A 20002-nucleotide genomic window follows, 5' to 3' on the forward strand; every position below is an offset into this window, starting at 1 on the left:
CACACACACACACACACACTCATACACACACACACAAACAAACCTGTGATCCATGTGACTTGAAAACATAAGAAGGGGGAAAAAAAACATAAGAAGCTTGACAACTAAATTCTAAGCCAAAAATAGAACAATTAAGACTTAAGAACATAGGTCTAGAGCTAGGCGTGATGGTGCATGCCTTTAGTCTCAGCACTCAGGAAGTGGAGATAGGAGGATCACCATGAATTCAAGGGCAGCCTGAGGCTACAGAGAGAATTTCAGGTCAGTCTGGGCTAGAGTAAGACTCTACCCTGAAAAACAACAAAAGGGGGCTGGAGGGATGGCTTAGCAATTAAGGTGTCTGCCTGCAAAGTCAAAGGACCCAGGTTCAATTCCCCAGGACCCATGTAAGCCAGATGCACAAGGTTGTATATATATCTGGAGTCCACTTGCAGTGGCTGAAGGCCCTGGCATGTCCATTTCTCTCTATCTGTCTCTCTCTCAAATAAATAATTTTTTAAAAAGCTTTAGTAAGAAAAACAACAAAAGGAACCTAAGTCTATGCTTAAACCAAAGAGTTACATGTCTTCAATTTTATTTGTGACTTTTTGGATTGAAAGGGAAACGACGTAAGGCACTTGCCTGAAAAGCCTAATGACCCAGGCTTTGATTCCCCAGTATGTATATAAAGCCAGATGCACAACGTGGTACATGCATTTCAGAGGCAGGAGGCCCTGGTGCACCCATTTCTCTGTACCTCTCTGTCTGTCTGTCTGTCTCAAATAAATAAATAATAAACAAAAAAATTTTTTTTAAAAAAAGAAACTATGGAGTTGGATTTAGCTCACTAGGAGTGTTTGCCTAGCTAAGTACAAGGACCTGGGTTCAGTGCCTAGTATCAGAAAGAAAAATAAATAGACAGATGGATAGATAGATGATAAAGGAAGGAGAGAGAAACTAAGACTCAAACATTTAAAGACCCAAAGAAGTCATTAGTTAAGACAATCAACTCTGCCAAAGCCACCCTTAACCCTTCTCTCTTGCTCTTCTCAGTATCTTACAGTCACCAAGTTCTCCCATAGTTGCCAGAGTCTCTAAAAGGGAGTTTCATGTAAAGGTTGATCAAAGCCAAACAATCTGCAGTGATTAATTCAACGGCATGCATGTACATCGTAGTAATACTGCCTAACACTTGCTTCAAAGGACAGCATGCCCTATCCAGTATGAAAAAGGCCTGTGCAGCTACTGCTTTCATCCAAGAGCAAACAGCACCTGTGTCATCGTCACACCTTACAGCAGGGGAAAATAATTCTAGTATAAGAATGAAACTGTACCAAAATGATGATGAGTAAAAAAATTAATTTCTTTAAAAATGAGGGCTGGAGAGATGGCTTAGCAGTTAAGCGCTTGCCTGTGAAGCCTAAGGACCCCGGTTCGAGGCTCGGTTCCCCAGGTCCCACGTTAGCCAGATGCACAAGGGGGCGCACACGTCTGGAGTTCGTTTGCAGAGGCTGGAAGCCCTGGCGCGCCCATTCTCTCTCTCTCCCTCTTTCTGTCTTTCTCTCTGTGTCTGTTGCTCTCAAATAAATAAATAAATAAATAAATAAATAAAAATTAAAAAATGAGGGTTTTGTTGTTATTGCTTCTAGTCGGTTTATTTCTAAAATCTATTTTTTATGAGTGTGATCCAACAGAGAAAAACAGCCATCTAAATACCAAGTCAGTTTCTACAACTGCCAGGAAATAATCTATTTTCAGGACATTGCTATTGTGCTAAAAACACATACTCAAAAGAGGAGTAAAAGAAAAAGACAATAGGGAAGTTACAAGAGTTTAGTTCTTTTACTTTGCCAGGCTACACTAAGCATTTCCTATACCCATCCCTCACAACTCAACCAGAGGCATCACTAGCTTCAGTATTACAGAAGTGTTAATTGAAGCCTTGAAAGGCAAATTAACTTGCTGACTAGAAAGTTCATAAGTGAACAATGCATACTCACACCTAGACCTGTTTCACATCAAAGCCCTCATTATTTTCTTTTTACTGTGTTGTGGCAGAAGCAAAAAGCCATCCTCTTCCACTTTGTTTCTAAAAAGTAATATTGAGGGTTTTATTACAAAACTATAATGGCTTTTGTTCTTCTGTAGGCAGTAGGCAGGGTCAAGGTGGGTCTATCTGGAATTCTAGGCACTGCTTTTCCAAGCTTCTTACAGATTCCTCTGTTCATAAATCTTACAAGAAAATACTGTATTATGCATGCAAAGCTAGTTAAGCAAACAGGGGAAGTCAATAAACCCTAAAATTTGCAGTCTTGAGCTGCTGGAAGTTAGTGGTTACTGAGAACCACTTGACACTCTAAGTTCACTGAGTGCAGAGACGTCATACAACATGTCAGTGGTGCTCATGACGGCCCTATACTTCTTTGTATTGATGACTAGTTCTACATAGTAAAGAGACGACACTTGTACAGAATTTAAGAGGAAATAGTCTACTATTGTCTTATTGTAAGATTACTTCTTACCATATTCATAAGCAATCCAGGTTTCTGAAACTTTTTGTATGAAAAATAAGACTTTTCACCAATACCACTGAAAAAGCCTACTTAGATATTAACTACTACACAGAAACCTCAAGGAGGAAAAACATAAACCAGCTATATGTGTGCACGTGCGTGCATGTAGTGGAGGTCTTCCTCAGTTAGTTCCTTCTTGTTCTTTGAGACAGGTTCTCTTGCTGAACCCAAGAGCTTACCAATTCGGCTAAATAGATAGCTGTTTGGCCCCAGGGTTCTCTTGTCACCCAGCATTTTATGTGGGTGCTAAGCACCTAAGCTCAAGTGCTCATTCATCTACCAAGCCATCTCCCCAGGCCAATCAAGCAGTTTTTATCAAGAACATGCAGCTGATCATGGATTTGTTCTCTCAGAGCTGCTTTAAACTTAAAATATCACATAGTGATTTCTCCAAAAGTGGTACTCAGACACTGAATTTTAAACCCTTTTACCCAATAACACTGAAAAGCTGAAAAGGTCTATTTAAATATTAACCACTATGGAGGAAACTCAAGGGGGAAAACATAAACCTTTAAAAGGCTGGTCCCGGGCTGGGGAAATGGCTTAGCAGTTAAGGCATTTGCCTGTGAAGCCTAAGGACCATGGTTCAATTCCCCAGGACCCACATAAGCCAGATGCACAAGGGGATGCATGCATCTGGAATTCATTTGTAGTGGCTAGAGGCCCTGGCGTGCCCATTCTCTCTTTCTCAAGCTCTCTCTCTCAAATAAATAAATAAAATACTTAAAAAATTAATAAAGGGCTAGTCCTGAGGTTGGAGGGATGGCTTAGCAGTTAAGCCACTTGCCTGCAAAATCAAAGGACAAAGGTTCAATTCTCCAGGACTCGAGTAAGCCAGATACACAATGTGGTGCATGCATCTGGAGATCATTTGCAACAGCTGGAGGCCCTGATGGATCCATTCTCTCCCTCCTTCCCTCCCTCTCCCTCTCTCTCTCTCTCTCTCTCTTTCTCTTTCTAACAAACAAATAAATAAAAGTTAAAAAAAATAAAAGGCTGGTCCCTATCGTTGACTATCTCTAATAATAAAAATAATCAAGAAATGAGAATTACTGTCACTTTTATAAATGGTGTTTTTGGAGTAATTATCTTAGAACTGGATAGTAAACACAATTACAAGCAAAATCTTTATTTCCATGAAAGAATTTGTTCATTCCCAGCAGAATTTTTTTTTTTTTTTTTTTTTTTTTTGAGGTAGGGTCTTACTCTATCCCAGGCTGACCTGGAATTCACAATAGTGTCACTGTGATCCTCCTACCTCTGCCTCCTGAGCATTGAGCATTCATCACTCACTATTCCTGACTATAGACAGAATGTGACTAGCTGCTTAGTGCCCTGCCACCATGCTTTTGCTACCATAATGGGGTGTACCTCAAAATGTGAGCCAAAACAAGTCCTTCCTTCCTTAAGTTCTGTCTGTCACAGTAATAAGAAAAGTAATTAATACAAGGCTGAAAAAGTTTGTGTATGTTATATAATGATTTCTTTTTCAAAGATTCTTCATGTCTCTTAATTATCAGTATGCAAGAGAAAACACCCTGATACTTGAGAAACAATTCTGTGTTCAATTTCTAGTTCTTTAATAGCAATATTAATTAGCAAAAATTAATAAAATATCCTGTTTCCCCATCTCTAAGAGAAATAATAACAGTATCCATGAAGGCTGGAGAGATGGCTTAGTGGTTAAGTGCTTGCCTGTGAAGCCCAATGACCCGTTTGAGGCTTGATACCCCAGGACCCACCTTAGCCAGATGCACAAGGGGGCGCATGGCATCTGGACTTTGTTTGCAGTGGCTGGAGGCCCTGGAGCACCCATTCTCTCTCTCTATCTGCCTCTTTCTCTGTCACTCTCAAATAAATAAATAAAAATAAACAAAAAAATTTTTAAGTACCCAAGAAATAATTACTACTATTTATACTACTATCCTTTATAAACAATAATGAGGACTAGAGAGATGGCTTAGCGGTTAAGCCCTTGCCTGTGAAGCCTAAGGACCCCGGTTCGAGGCTCAATTCCCCAGGACCCACGTTAGCCAGATGCACAAGGGGGTGCACACATCTGAGTTCCTTTTCAGTGGCTGGAGGCCCTGGTGTGCCCATTCTCTCTCTCTCTCTCTATCTGCCTCTTTCTCTCTCTGTCACTTTCAAATAAATAAATAAATAAATAAAATAATTTAAAAAAACAATATTGAGCTGATAATTTTAACTATAAAAATTTGTCCTTGACAGCTGGGCACAGTGGTGTACGCCTTTAATCCCAGTACTCAAAAGGCAGAGGTAGAAAGGTTACCATGAGTTTAAGACTAGCCTGAGACTACACAGTGAATTACAGGCTTCACTAGAGTGAAGCCCTGCCTCAAAAAAATAAAAAAACAAAAAAATGTATTCCTGAGGTAACTGCCCCCAAAGCTTAAGCCTACTATGCCATCAAACTCTTTTCAGCCAAGGTCAACATTTTATTATACAGAAGACAGCTACATAAAGAAATAACTAAGACAAATTATGGAGACTATTCACCTCATCTCTCATTATTACTTGTACTTCATCTGAGGAATCTCTGCCATGTGGAGAGTCTTCTCTTTCAAGGTCAAGAGTTTCAGGGGAACTTAGCTGTGTCTCTGTAATTAAAGAAGTTGAGTATCATTATTTCCATTTTTGGGGTATATGTGTAAGTGCATGCCAAGGTGCACATATGGACACCAGAGGACAACTTCACATGTTGCTCTTTGTCTTACACCTTGTTTAAGGCAGGGTCTGTCATTTATTCACTGCTGCTTGCTAGCCCAAGCTTCAAGGAGATTCACCAGTTTCCATCTCTCTACTTACCATAGGCACTGGGATTGCAGATGCTAGAACCATGCCATCCAGCTTTTACGTGGGTTCTGAGGATCTAAACTCAGGTACTGACACTTGCATGAGAAACACTTTTATCCACTGAGCAATCTCTCCCAGTCTCATTATTTTGGTTGTTTATAGTTTTAGTAAAAATGTGAGGTTAGAGCAATAGCTCACTGGTTAAGGTGCTTGCCTGCAAAGCCTAACAACTTGGTTTCGATTCCCTAGTACCCATATAAAGCCAGATGCACAAAATGGAGTTCGTTCACGGTGGCTAGAGACCCTGGCATGCTCATATTCTCTCATGCTCTTTCTCTCTCTCTTTGCTTGCAAATACATAAATAAAATATATTTTTTTAAGTGTGCCTATGCCAGCTAGGCATGGTAGCGCATGCCTTTAATCCCAGCACTTGGGAGGCAGAGGTAGGAGGATCACCATGAGTTCAAGACCACCCTGAGAATGCATAGTGAATTCCAGGTCAGCCTGAGCCAGAGTGAGACCCTACCTCAAAAAAAAAAAAAAAAAAAAAAAGGCACAAAAGTGGGCCAACCCCCCTGAAGTTTAGTGTATAATGTGCTACAGTAATAATACAGATGTAGTTTGTTTCTTCTTAAAACTTTACTGAGGCATAATCTGCCTACAACACAATTTATCAATTTTCAGCTTATACTTTGAAGGGTTTTGCCACATATATACCATTTTAACCATGGAACTACCACCATTATAAAGAGGGGAAAAAAAAAAAAAAACATTTTCAGCATCCCATAAAGTTCTCCTGTACCCTGTGTGGTTTTATCATACAAATCTACTCCTACAGTTTTGCCTTTTCTAGAATATCACATGAACTAGGTTTTGTGGCATATACCTATAATACCCCAGAGGCCATGTCAAGAAGATTCAGAGGGGCTGGAGAGATGGCTTAGCGGTTAAGCGCTTGCCTGTGAAGCCTAAGGACCCCGGTTCAAGGCTCGGTTCCCCAGGTCCCACGTTAGCCAGATGCACAAGGGGGCGCACGCGTCTGGAGTTCGTTTGCAGAGGCTGGAAGCCCTGGCGCGCCCATTCTCTCTCTCTCTCCCTTTATCTATCTTTCTCTCTGTGTCTGTCGCTCTCAAATAAATAAATAAAAAATTTAAAAAAAAAAGAAGATTCAGAGTCAAGCCTAAGGCAAGATGGTGAGACCTTGTCTTAAAAATATATATGGGCTCCTGTTATAAACTGATGGATTTTGTGACCTAAAAAAAAAAACAAAAAAACAAAAAAAAAAATATATATATATATATGGGGATGGAAAGATGGCTTAGTGGGTAAGTACTTGTCACTCAAGCCTGAGTGTCCAAGTTTAACCCGCAGCAAGAATGAGAGAATCACTGCTCAAAGGAGGTGGAAGTATGGAACAAGAACTGAAAGTTGGCCTCTGGCCTCCGTAAGAATGCTGTGGCATGTGTGCCTGTACTCACACACAAAATATAAAATTTTAAAATAAGCTGGGTGTGGTGGCACACACCTTTAATCCCAGCACTTGGGAAGAAGAGGTAGGAGGATCGCTGTGAGTTCAAGGCCGCCCTGAGACTATGTAGTGAATTCCAGGTCAGCCTGGGCTAGAGTGAAACCCTACCTCAAAAAAAATTTTTTTTGTTAAATAAGTAAATGAAGATATCAGCTTCCTGGAAGAGAATATCTAAGGGAAGAGGAACAATTAATTTTTTTTAAATCATAGTGAACTATCTTTTGTGCCATTTTTTTCTTAGTGTAATGTGCCTGAGATACAGCCATGTTGTCCCATGTATCAGTGCTTCATTCCTTTGTACTAATTATTACTCCACTGTCATGAATATATCACAATTTATTCATGTGTCAGTTGATATATTTGGTTACTTCTCTATGATTTCAAAATGTATTAATTGTGGGGCTAGGAATATGGTTCAGTGGTTAAAGGCACTTGCTTGCAAAGCCTACCAGCCTGGGTATGTTTCCCCAGTACCCACGTAAAACCAAATGCAAAGTGGTACATGTGTCTGCAGCTAGTTTGCAGCCGCCAGAGTATGCCCATGATCGTCCCATTCTTTTAAAAATTAAAAATTAAAATATATATTAATTTTGGCAGAAAACAAAAGAACAGATGTTTATATTACAGTTAAAAGATTAGGAAACATGTAAACTACATTCTAGGGCCAGAGAGATTGCTTAGTGGTTAAGGTGCTTGCCTGTAAAGCCAAAGGATGCAGGTTCGATTCCCCAGGACCCACACAAGCCAGATGCACAAGGGGCACAAGCATCTGAAGTTCATTTGCAGTGGCTACAGGCCCTGACGTGCCCATTCTCTCTCTGTCTCTCTATCTCTCTCTGCTTGCAAATAAAGAAATAAAAATAAATTATTTTAAACTGCATTCTATACAAAGATATGCCTTTAATCTATTCTTGAGACAGTATCTATTAATTCAACAAACATTTATTAAATAAGTCATGCCAGGCATTGTGCTACCTACTACTGCTACAGAGATGTAAGATGGGAGTTTTCCTTGTAGTCTAGATCAAGAGCCAGAAATTATATGTACCTCATGGGCCCTAGCTGGCCAGCTGCCTAGTTTTGCAAATAAGGCTTTATTGGAACACAGCCATTCTTATTCAGCTATGCATTGTCTATGGCTGTTTTTGTCCTAAAATAGCAGGGATGAATAGTTTTAGCAAACTGCATGGCCCAAAGAACTCAAAATATGTACTAGTCTCTTTTTGTAATTAATTTACTTATTTGAGAGAGAGGAAGAGAGAGAGACCGTGTGCTTCTGAGCCTCCTGCTATTACAAATGAACTGTAGATGCATGTGCTACTCTGTGCAGCTGGCTTTACATGGGTACTGGGGAATCAAATCTGGGTGAGCAGGCTTTGCAAGCAAGTGCCTTTAATTACTGAGTAATCTCCTCAGCCTATTTACTAGTCTTTTACTTTTTTTTAAAGTTTTATTTTTCATTTTATTTGTTTATTTGGTTTTCGGAGGTAAGGTCTCACTCTAGCTCAGGCTGACCTGGAATTCACTATGTAGTCTCAGGGTGATCTTGAACTCACAGCAATCCTCCTACCTCTGCCCCCCAAGTGCTGGGATTAAAGGCGTGTGCCACCACGCCCAGAAATATTTTACTTTTATTTATTTAATTGAGAAAAAAAGAGGTAGAGTTAGATAGTAGTCTTCTTTTTAAAAACTAAATGTTTGGGGGCAGTTTGGTAGGACATGGAGGAAAATAAATGAAAATAATTTTTAAAAATATTTTTATTTATTTGTTTGCAAGCAGAGAGATACAGAGAGAGAATGGACATGCAAAGGCCTCTAGCTACTGAAAACAAATCCCAGATGTATGTACCATTTTGTGCATCTGGCTTTACATGGGTACTGGGAAACTGAACCCAGGTCATTAGGCTTTACAGGCAAGTACCTTAACTGATAAGCCATCTCTCCAGCCCAAAAAGAACTTTTTTAAAGTTTGTTAACCTCTGTTCTAGACACCTATCACTCAGTGTGACAAAAGAACAGTAATTGTACTTCAAATGACAATAAATCTGGAAAAGAAATGTTTTAAACTCAACCTTCATGACTGTTATAGTTAAATTCTGTTGTCATCTTGCTCAGATTAGGAATCAAGTGAGAGATGAGCCTCTTGTGAGGGTGTATCCAGGAAGTATTAACTAAGCAAGGAAGTCCTCCTGCCTCCAGGGTGAGAGGCTCTGACAGTGGGGACTGTATAGAAGGAAAACACAGAACTTTTTCCTTTGGTCCAGCTGCCCTTGTTACTCGCTGGCACAAGCTTTATGCCTGGCTCCAATTACTATGCACTTGTGCATAGGTCTACTGTTTAGATGAACTTTGAGGACATTAGAACCCAGCATGCATCAGCCCTGTGGACTGAGTAGCTACCAGGTCCTCTGACTCTCCAGCCTGTATCCAAGCTTCATGAACTAAGCAGCTACTTTCTAGCTTGTAGACAGCTACTGTTGGACTGCCCACCTGTGTCTTGTAAACTAATCCAATAACTCCTACTTCAAATACATATTCATTCTATCAGTTCTCTTCCTCTACAGAACCTTGACTGACAGTGCCCCTTGTCAACTTCCATGATGAAATTGTAACCCAAAATGTGACAGTGTTAGGAAGTAAAGCCTTTGGGAGGTAATTGGGTCATAAGGATGGATCAGCTTACTCACCATCTTCCTCTCAAGTGAGGACACAGTGAGAGGGGGCATCTATGAACCAGAAAATGGCTCTTATAAAATAATGAATCTGAGGCCAGGCTTGGTGGCACACACCTTTAATCCCAGCACTCGGGAGACAGAGGTAGGAGGATCCCCGAGAGTTCGAGGCCACCATGACACTACATAGTTAGTTCCAGGTCAGCCTGGACCAGAGTGAGACCCTACCTCGAAGAAAAAACAAAAAAACAATGAACCTGTCATTGTCTTGATCTTGGACTCCTCAGCCTCCACAACTGGAAGAGATAATCTCTATTATTTATAAGCCACAGTCTATGACATTTTCTTACTATAGTTCAAAACTAAGACAACAAACATCTCAAAAGGTAATTCCTATGAGTTCTCTGTTCCACCTCACCTCTAACTGGCACTGTCATGTTTTGCAACTACAATGAATGGCCAATGCTGGACAAATAAACAATCTGTAAGAGTCTAAAATATCGTCTAGATCATCAATGGATTAAATACATTCACAGTATTAACTACATTTTAACACAGCCTTATTTATATGTTACCATAATTTTTAAATGTTATTTTTGAACATGGATTTTCTTTTTCATTTATTTATTTGAGAGAGAGGAGAAAGAGAATGGGCACACCAGGGCCTCCAGCCACTGCAAACGAACTCCAGACAGTATGTGCCACCTTGTACATATGGCTTACATGGGTACTGGAGAATCGAACCAGTGTCCTTTGGCTTTGCAGCAAATGCCTTAACCACTAAGCCACCATCCCACCAGCCCATAACTTTTTAAACTGGAAATATACACATACACATTGTCCACTTGATGGAAAAAGGCTTACAACATACAAACTGCAAAATTTGCCTTGTTAAATTTCCCTGAGAGAGCTGATCACCATAGACATTCAGTTTGTGCAAAACTAAAAACTGCTCACTAAATAATAAAATAAAAAGTATTCAATTAAGCCTCCTGAGATAGATGAAATATCCAAATATAAGATCAACTTGAGAGCATTAGTTCCTCAGAAATAAACAATTCTTGTAGTATGCTATGACAGTTTTGATTGCCAGCTTGACTGGATTAAGAAACACAGGCAATCATAAATGTACACATGGGTATGTCTGTGTGGCTTTCCAGACATGATAACACTGAGAGCTCTGATCCAACGAATGGATTAATCTCTTCATAGATTCGCAAAATGTTAGTGAGAGGTAGTAAAAGGTGGGGCCTAGCTGGAAGACATGGATCACTGAGGATGTGTCCTTGGAGTTACAGCTTACCCAAGCCTCTTTCTCTGTTATTCCCCTCCCCCTTTTTTCCTGTTTCCTACAAACCATGAAATAAACACTCTATCATACAATCTCACCTTCATGTTCTGCCCAAGCACATAGGGATAAGCAACCACAGACCAAAAAGCATGAGTCAGAATAAATCTTTCTTGGGCAGGAGAGACAGCTCAGCTATTAAATGCTCTTACTTGCAACCCTGACGGCCTGGGTTTGTTTCCCTAGTACCCACATAAAGCTAGATGCAGAAAGTGGTGCATGCGTCAGGAGTTCATTTGCAGTCGCTAGAGGCCCTGGCATACCCATTCTGTGTCTGCTTTTTTTTTTTTTTTTTTCCTCTGCCTCTCTGTCTCTTGCTCTCTCAAATAAATAAATAATTTAAAAAAATTTTTTTAATCTTTCTTCCCATAAGTTGTTCTGTCAGGTATTTGATCAAAGCAAAAAGAGTTAACTAAGATATATATACATCATGGAGACAATATTGCCATAATTCTGCTTCTTCAAGAGAGTCAAGACTGAAAAGACACTGTAATTTTGATTATTAGACCAATGAAATTGTCAATAATAAGAGACTAAAGAAAATAAGTAACATAAAACCCATTAGAACAATTTTTTTCAACCAAGCGTGGTGGTGCACGCCTTTAATCTCAGCATTTGGGAGACAGAGATGATACTGGGCTAGGGTGAAACCCTACACTGAAAAACCAAAAATAGAAAAAGAAGTTTTTTTGATTTCCGAGGTAGTGTCTCACTCTAGCTCAGGCTGACCTGGAATTCACTATATAGTCTCAGGGTGGCCTCAAACTCACAGTGATCCTCCTACCTCTGCCTCCTGAGTGCTGGGATTAAAGGCATGCACTACCATGCCCAGCAGAAGTGGTTTTTTTTTTTTTTTTTAATTTTTGTTTATTTATTTGAGAGCAAGAGAGAGAGAAAGAGGCAGAGAGACAGAGAGAGAAAGAGAGAGAGAATGGGCACACCAGAGCCTCCAGCCACTGCAAACGAACTCCAGATGCATGTGCCACCTTGTGCATCTGGCTTACATGGGTCCTGGGGAACTGAGCCTTGAATGAGGGTCTTTAACTGTCACAAGCAAGTACTTAGCCACTAGGCCATCTCTCCAGCCCCAGAAGTGGGGTTTGTTGTTGTTTTTTCGAGGTAGAGTCTCACTCTAGCCTAGGCTGACCTGAAACTCACTTTGTAGTTCCAGGCTGGCCTCAAATTCACAGCAATTCTACTTCTGCCTCCCAAGTGCTGGGATTAAAGGCATGCAGCACCACAGCAAGTTTTTTTGTTTGCTTGTTTTTTTGGATCAAAACACTTATTTTTTTGTTATAAAAACAAAAATAAATCCAAGCAGATCATGAAATAAACATATTTTTATAGTTTCCCATCCCAGTTTCTCTGTCCTAGACGTTAGCATACAGTTCAAGTTCAAGGTTTCAATACTTCCTCTAGATGCTATGAAGTCTCCATCTTATAACCGTGTTTCTCTAGTTCAGCACATAGCTGATTGGAGAAGTCACCTTCCACACTGTCATCATCCCAGTTATCCTCCCACACGTGTGCATCTTCACCTTCATCTGACCCAGCCCAGGCTTCGGCAGGAAACTCCTCGAACTCGTCGTCCTCTTCCAGGAGACCCAGGTCTGCCGGCTGCTGCTTCTCTGACATGGCAACCCTCCAAGCTCAGTACCACTCAGACCAGTACGAAAGTTAGAGGAGCCGCTGCCCACAGCAAGTTTTTGTTAAAAATATTTTCATTGGGCTGGAGAGATTGCTTAGTGGTTAAAGTGCTTGCCAAAAGACCCAGGTTTGAATCCCTAGTACACATATAAAGCCAGATGCACAAGATGGCACATGTGTCTGGGGTTCATTTGCAGTGGCTAGAGGCCCTGGAGCACCCATTCTCTATCTGCTTCTCTCTATCTATCTATCTCTTTCTCTCTCCCTCAAATAAATAATTTTTAAAATATATTTTTGCCAGATGTGGTGGTGCACACCTTTAATTCCATCACTCGGGAGGCAGAGGTAGGAGGATCGCTGTGAATTTGCAGCCACCCTGAGACTACATAGTGAATTCCAGATCAGCCTGAGCTACAGTGAGACCCTGTCTTGAAAAACAAAAACAAACATATATATATATATATATATATATATATATATATATATATATATATATATATGTATACACACACACACACACACTCACACACACACATACATACATATATATATGTTTTTTTAACTATGCTGCATGCAGCTCCATGGGAGAGAGAGAAGTCACCAAAAGAGCTAAACAATACTGGACACTGCAAACCTTAAATTTAGCCAGCCAGGCCAAATGAGCCAAGGGGTACAAGAGTGACAGGTCTGTTATGGGGGAAACCAACCACTCTCTAATTGTACTGGAGGCCTGCTCCACAGGAGGGAATATATGCCTGATACTGAAAACCGATGACGGGGGAAGTCATGAGCCCTAAGGGTGTAATGCCTGCTGGTGTCTGGCTAAATGCATATATTATGCTCACCAAACTGCCCAGTAAGCACTTCTCTTAATGTCCATACCCATATATTAATGCTACTCTCACTTTTGGTTAGAGAAGTTTCTCTTTTCAGATGGTGGTGACCTCTAGGATGACTCAGAAGGCCCGATAGTGCTGAGAAGCGATGGAGTACTCAGTCTGGAAACATCTCTACCACACCTTCCAAGGCTCAGTGTCCATTGCAGAAGAGGTTGCAGAAAGAGTGTAAGAAGAAGGCTGGAGAGATGGCTTAGCGGTTAAGCGTTAGCCTGTGAAGCCTAGGGACCCTGGTTCAAGGCTCGATTCCCCAGGACCCACATTAGCCAGATGCACAAGGGGGCGCATGCGTTTGGAGTTCGTTTGCAGTGTGGCTGGAGGCCCTGGCGTGCCCATTCTCTCTTTCTCTCTATCTATCTGCCTTTCTCGCTCTGTCTGTTGCTCTCAAATAAATTTTAAAAAATGAACAAAAAAAAATTTAAAAAAAGAATGTAAGAAGAGCCAAAGGGCCGGGCATGGTGGCGCATGCCTTTAATCCCAGCACTTGGGAGGCAGAGGTAGGAGGATCGCCATGAGTTCAAGGCCACCCTGAGACTACAGAGTTAATTCCAGGTCAGCCTGGACCAGAGTGAGACCCTACCTCAAAAAACCAAAAAAAAAAAAAAAAAAGAAGAGCCAAAGGAAGGGTAGGAATGCTTACAATGCAATAATTAAGATACAAATTGACCTCAATATCCATGATCTCACAGTGCCTAGTACTACCTTCACAAGACCCTCACAAGTAGTCTGCCTTTTATCTTGATGTCTGTCATATATATAGATATATATGTATATACATATGTGTATATATATGTATATACATGTGTGTGTGTGTGTGTGTGTGTGTGTGTGTGTGTGTGTGCGCGCGCGCACGCGCGCGCACGCGCTTGGATTAAAGGCATGTGCCACCATGCCTGACTCTAAGTAAAGTATTTTTTTAAAAGTATGCCAGTCAGGCTACAGAGATGACTTAACAGTTAGGGTACTTGGTGGCAAAGCCTAAGGACTCATGTTCGACTCTCCAGATCCCACATAAGCCAGATGCACAATGTGACACAAGTGCACAAGGTCGCACATGCACACAAGGGGACGCACATGTCTGGAACTCAATTGCAGTAGCTGAAGGTCCTGGTGTGCCAATTCTCACTCTTTCTTACATTTGAAAAAAAAAAAAGAAGAAGAAGAAGGCCAGTCTTACTGGGTGTGGTACTGCAGGCTTTTAATCCTAGTACTTGGGCAGCAGAGGAAGGAAGATTGCTGAGAGTTCAAGGACAGCCTGGAACTACAGAATACAGATCAGCCTGTGTTAGAGTGAGAGTCTACCTCAAAAGAAAAAAAGAATTGCCAGTCTCAAAATTGCACAAAACTGTAACCACCAGGTATGGTGGTGCACACCTTTAATCCCAGCACTTAGGAGGCAGAGGTAGGAGGACTGCCATGAGCTTGAGGCCACCTTGAAACTAGTGAATTCCAGCTAAGTCTGGGCTAGAGTGAGACCTTACCTCGAAAAAATAATGCACAAACTATATACAAAACTCAGTTTCTGGACCCTATGCATAAAGCCTCAATAAATGGCAGTCTCAAGTCTCAAACTAGCTAGTGAGCTGGAGAGACGGCTTAGTGGTGCCTAATGAAGGACCCACGTTCTACTCTCCAGATCCCATGTTAGCCAGACGCACAAAGGTGAGGCAAGGTCAAGGTAGCACATGCCCACTAGGTGGCGCAAGTATCTGGAATTCAATTTCAGTGGCTGAGAACCTGGCACACCAATTCTCTATCTCCCCTCTCTCTGTCTCTCTCTCACTTGCTCCAAAAGGAAAAAAAAACAAAAACAAAAAAACCTAGTAAAGGGCACAGAAAAATCTGAATCTGTTTATTGAAACCTACTTGAGGATAGCCAAACTTAGCTCTGAACATAAATAAAGTCAGTCAGTATGGTGGTTTGATTCATAAACTTAAGTGACCTGAATGCTAGGTTCCCAGCTGAAGGCAGTGTATTGTTGGGGACAGGCTTATGGGTGTTATAGCCAGTTTCCTCTTGCCAGTGTTTGGCACACTCTCCTGTTGCTATTGTCCACCTTATGCTGGCCAGGGGGTGATATCCCCCCTCTGCTCATGCCATCATTTCCCCCTCCCATGATGGAGCTTCCCCTTGAGCCTATTAGCCAAAATAAACCTCTCTTTTCCCACAAGCTGCTCTTCCTTGGGTGATATCTACTAGCAATGCAAACCTGACTGCAACAGTCAGTATTACTCTTGATACTGTGTTGCCACTTCTGCATGAAAACAAACAGAGCAGACAAGAGTCTTGTTAATTTCAAAACTAAATTACTAAATTACTTCTAAGAATAACATAAAATTCAGAATCTTTACCCTGTGACCCTAAAAACATGCATACATACACGGATGCGCGCATGTGCGCGCGCGTGCGCGCGCGCACGCACACACACACACACACACACACACACACACACAAAATCTTCCCAATAACATTTTTAATAGAGAAAAATGAAGGGGGGAGGGGCTGGAGAGATGGTTTAGCAGTTAAGGTGCTTGCTCACAAAGCCATAAAAGCCAAGTTCGATTCCCCAGTACCCATGTAAAGCCAGATGTACAAGGTGGAACATGCGTCTGGAGTTTGTTTGCAGTGGCTGGAGGCCCTGGTGAGCCCATTCACTTTCTCTCTCTCTTTTTTTTTTTTTTTTGGTTTTTCAAGGTAGGGTCTCACTCTGGCCCAGGTTGTCCTGAAATTCACTATGTAGTCTCAGGGTGGCCTTGAACTCACAGTGATCCTCCTACCTCTGCCTCCCAAGTGCTGGGATTAAAGGCATGCACTACCACGCCTGGCTAAATAAATATTTTTTAAAAAGAAAAATAAAAATTAATGGGAAAGGCTAGGTAGGTAACTAGGTAGCAAAAACTCAGTAAAATCACAAGGATGCTTACCAGGACAAACAGTGATTTCTTCTGTAGACTTCTCTGGCACAAGGACTAAGCTTCCCTTACTGGTCAAAGCAGCAATGCTGAAAAAGAACCAAGCCCCAAGTGAACTCTCAGCACAAGAAATTAGAACAGCGGTCGAGAAGTAATGGTGAGTCATTCACAAAAGCCACAGGTAACCTGATACCTACTATCCAATGTCACAAAAGCACAACAGGGGAGCACAGGATCCATAGTGAAAACTAGGCCAGAAATAGAGAAAATAAGCATGCTTACAACTTTGGCTCAAGTGAAATCACTGATAAAAGAAACTCCTTTTTGTAGTCTCCATAAAGAAGGGTTCAAAGGAAAGAATTACTGGTGAGTATCAGAAAAGACAAAAACTCCACTCCAATATAAAAATGTCGAAGGTGTTTTTTAGGCTTGATCTCAGCCTTCTGAAGGCAGGACACGTGTAAACTCAAAAGACATGCAGATGCTCCTGGTGGCACACTGCTGTTGCCTAGCCTTGCAGTTAAACTTTTTTTTTTTCTCTCAAGAAACAGTTTTCCAAAGCAGGGCATGGTAGTGCATGCCTCTAATCCCAGCACTTGGGAGGCAGAGGCAGGAAAATCACTTGAGTTCAAGGCCACCCTGAGACTACACAGTGAATTCCAAGACAGCCTGGACTAAAGCAAGACCCTAACTCGGGAAAAAAAAGAAAGAAAGAAATAGCTTTCCAAACAACAAAAGTAAGTGAACCCAAATTGTACTATAGCAAAAATCTGCCTAGACAAGTTAAAATGTCTTTTTCTAGAAACACTTAATTGTGACTGGCTTCCCATATCCAGCCTCTGTCTTCCCTGCCTGTCTGTTCATAGAGTGCAGTGTCTTCCTGACATAGGAACACATGGTGTAGAGATTTAAGCATCTGAAACAGCCTCCTCATGCTTCACAGAGCTTTGTGATTAGTGTGATCAAGTATGCAAGAAGACACTAAAAACACAAATCCTCACATCAACCAAGAACCACAGAGGAGAGAGAATAGCCACCACTGCAACTCATGATAAATAACTAAACCATGACAGGAAACCACAAGTGATTTCTCTATCTAAATAAAACATTTCATAGCATTTGTTACAAGCCCAAGCCAGACAGGGTTTACTCTGCATGTACCATTAAGGCTCTATTCAAAGGGTCCATCACAAAACAACTTACTGACATTTATAAAACGGGGTAATCAATTTGAAGTCAAACCACATTGTGTGTGATTTCAACTCTCTTCTGGTGACAAAGCATATGATCATTTGTTAAACCCTACATCTGCTCCATACAAGCTCACCACAATACAGTTGAGAGGCCTGCAGGGAGCAGGAGACAACGCCAGTTAAAACACTTCCAAAACTGTCTTAATAGCAAGAGAACTGAACCAGCACCAAATTCTTTAGCCTAAGAACAAATACCTAGTACAATCCACCAAAATATTTTTTTGTTTGTTTGTTTTGTTTTGTTTGAAGTAGGGTTTCACTCTAGTCCAGGCTGATGTGGAATTCACTATGTAGTCTCAGGGTGGCCTCAAACTCGTAGTAAACCTCCTACCTCTACCTCCCAAGTGTTGGAATTAAAGGTGTGCACCATCATGCCTGGCTCCAAAATATTTTTTAAATATTTATTTATTTATTTACAAGTAGAGAGGTACAGACAGAGACAGAAAGACAGAGTATAGGTGTGCCAGGACCTCTAGCCACTGCAAATGAACTCCAGATGTATGTGCCACTTTGTGCATCTGGCTTTAAGTGGGTCCTGGGGAATTGAACCTGGATTGTTAGGCTTTGCAGGCAAGTGCCTTAACCATTAAGCCATCTTTCCAGCCCTAATCCACCAAAATCTTAACAAAGATCCAACTAAATTACAGCAAATGGCAACTAGGCTTCAATTTCCATATAGAAGAGGATAGTCACAGTATAAAATTGAGTTCTAGAGAAATTCCCAAAACTCAACTATTAGACACAGGGGAAAAGTAATTAAAAACCTGATCCAATACAGTTTATAGTCACTAGCTGCTATCAAATTATTAAAGTAAGAAGACTTTGAAGGTAATCCCACCAACCAATCATCAAGACTAATGTAGGAATAAGCCAGATATGGTGGCACATGCCTCTAATCCTAGCATTCATGGGGCAGGGGTAGAAGGATCACCGTGAGTTCAAGGCCAGCCTGAGACTATGCAGGTCAGCCTGGACTAAAGTAAAACCCTACCTCAAAAAATCAAGAAAGGAAGGAAGGGAGGGAGGGAGGGAGGGAAGAAGGGAGAAAGGGAGGAAAGAAGGAAGAGGGATAGAGAAGGGCTAGAGAGAAAGCTCAGGAGTTAAGGTACTTGCCTGCAAAGCCTAAGGACCTGAGTTAGATTCCCTAGCACCCACATAAAGCTAGATGTACAAGGTGGTACATGCATCTGGAGTTCATCTGCAGTCGCTAGAGGCCATGGTGTGCCCATTTTCTCTCTCTCTCTCTCTGCCTCTTTCTCTCATTCTCTCTCAAATAAAAAAAGAAAAAGAATAATGGAGGAAGTAATATAACTATAACCAGTTACTAACAGATACTAACAGTGGCACAGTACAGAGAGTGAAAATGGTACAGAATATGTGTAGCCTGAAAAACATAAAGGCTGCAAAGAGGATATAGAAGTATTTATAGTAGACTTACAAGAAAGCTGTAAGAAGAGTCAGGATAAGAAAAAAAAATAAGCCAGCCGGGCATGGTGGCGCACACCTTTAATCCCAGCACTTGGGAGGCAGAGGCAGGAGGATCACTGTGAGTTTGAGGCCACCCTGAGACTATATAGTGAATTCTAGGTCAGCCTGAGCTAGAGTAAAACCCTACCTTGAAAAAACAAAAAAAGAAGAAAAGAAAAAATAAGCTAGGTGTGATAGCACATGCCTTTAATCCCAGCACTTGGGACCCAGGTTCGACTCCCCAGAACCCATGTAAGCCAGATGCACAAGGTGACAGATATGCACAGGTGCCACATGTACACAAGGTGATGCATGCATCTGGAATTCGTTTGCAGTGGCTAAGGCCCAATTCTCTCTCTCTTTCTCACTCTCTCTCAAAAAAAGAACAAGCTGAGTAAGGTAGCACACACCTTTAATCCTAGCACTTGGGAGGCAAAGGTAGGTGGATAACTGTGAGTTTGAGGCCACGCTAAGAATACATAGTGAATTCCAGGTCAGCCTGAACTAGAGCAAGGCCCTACCTCGAAAAACCAAAAGAGGATAAAAGAAAAAAAAAATCTAAGTGAGTCTCTTCTAAGATGTGTTCACTCTCAACTGTGAACATCAACAAATGAGTTACAGAACTAGAGAGATGGCTCAGCAGTTATGAGCACTTCCTGTGCAAGCATGAGAACCTGAGAATGCCCAATAGAAGGCAAAAGTTCAATATCTAGACAGCCCAGGATGGTAGTGCATGCCTTTAATTCCAGCACTTGGGAGGCAGAGGTAGTAGGATTGCTGTGAGTTCGAGGCCACCCTGAGACTACATAGTGAATGCCAGGTCAGTCTGAGATAGAACAAGACCCTACCTCAAGAAAAAAAAAAAAAAGTTCAATATCTAGGACCCATAAAAACAGCTGGACATGGCCATG

At 41.3% G+C, this 20002-nt stretch overlaps 2 protein-coding genes across 7 annotated transcripts in view; both read right to left on the minus strand.

Moving 5' to 3' along the window:
• Uimc1 (ubiquitin interaction motif containing 1) overlaps nt 1-20002 on the minus strand; it is a 126005-nt gene that overhangs the window by 59829 nt on the left and 46174 nt on the right. For all 6 annotated transcript variants that reach the window (XM_045152981.1, XM_045152980.1, XM_045152984.1 and 3 more), the window contains 2 exons: nt 16384-16460; nt 5070-5170 (listed from right to left, as the gene is read on the minus strand). In XM_045152981.1, the coding sequence (XP_045008916.1) occupies nt 5070-5170; nt 16384-16460 (178 nt within the window). The remainder of the gene's footprint in view (nt 1-5069; nt 5171-16383; nt 16461-20002) is intronic.
• LOC101609404 (26S proteasome complex subunit SEM1) lies at nt 12241-12603 on the minus strand. Its single transcript, XM_004665044.2, has one exon. It carries the CDS (start codon nt 12548-12550, stop codon nt 12338-12340), a length of 213 nt encoding a protein of 70 aa, XP_004665101.1. The 5' UTR covers nt 12551-12603; the 3' UTR covers nt 12241-12337.

This window comes from Jaculus jaculus, chromosome 6 (assembly GCF_020740685.1).
Source record: "Jaculus jaculus isolate mJacJac1 chromosome 6, mJacJac1.mat.Y.cur, whole genome shotgun sequence".
Classification (NCBI taxonomy): domain Eukaryota; kingdom Metazoa; phylum Chordata; class Mammalia; order Rodentia; family Dipodidae; genus Jaculus; species Jaculus jaculus.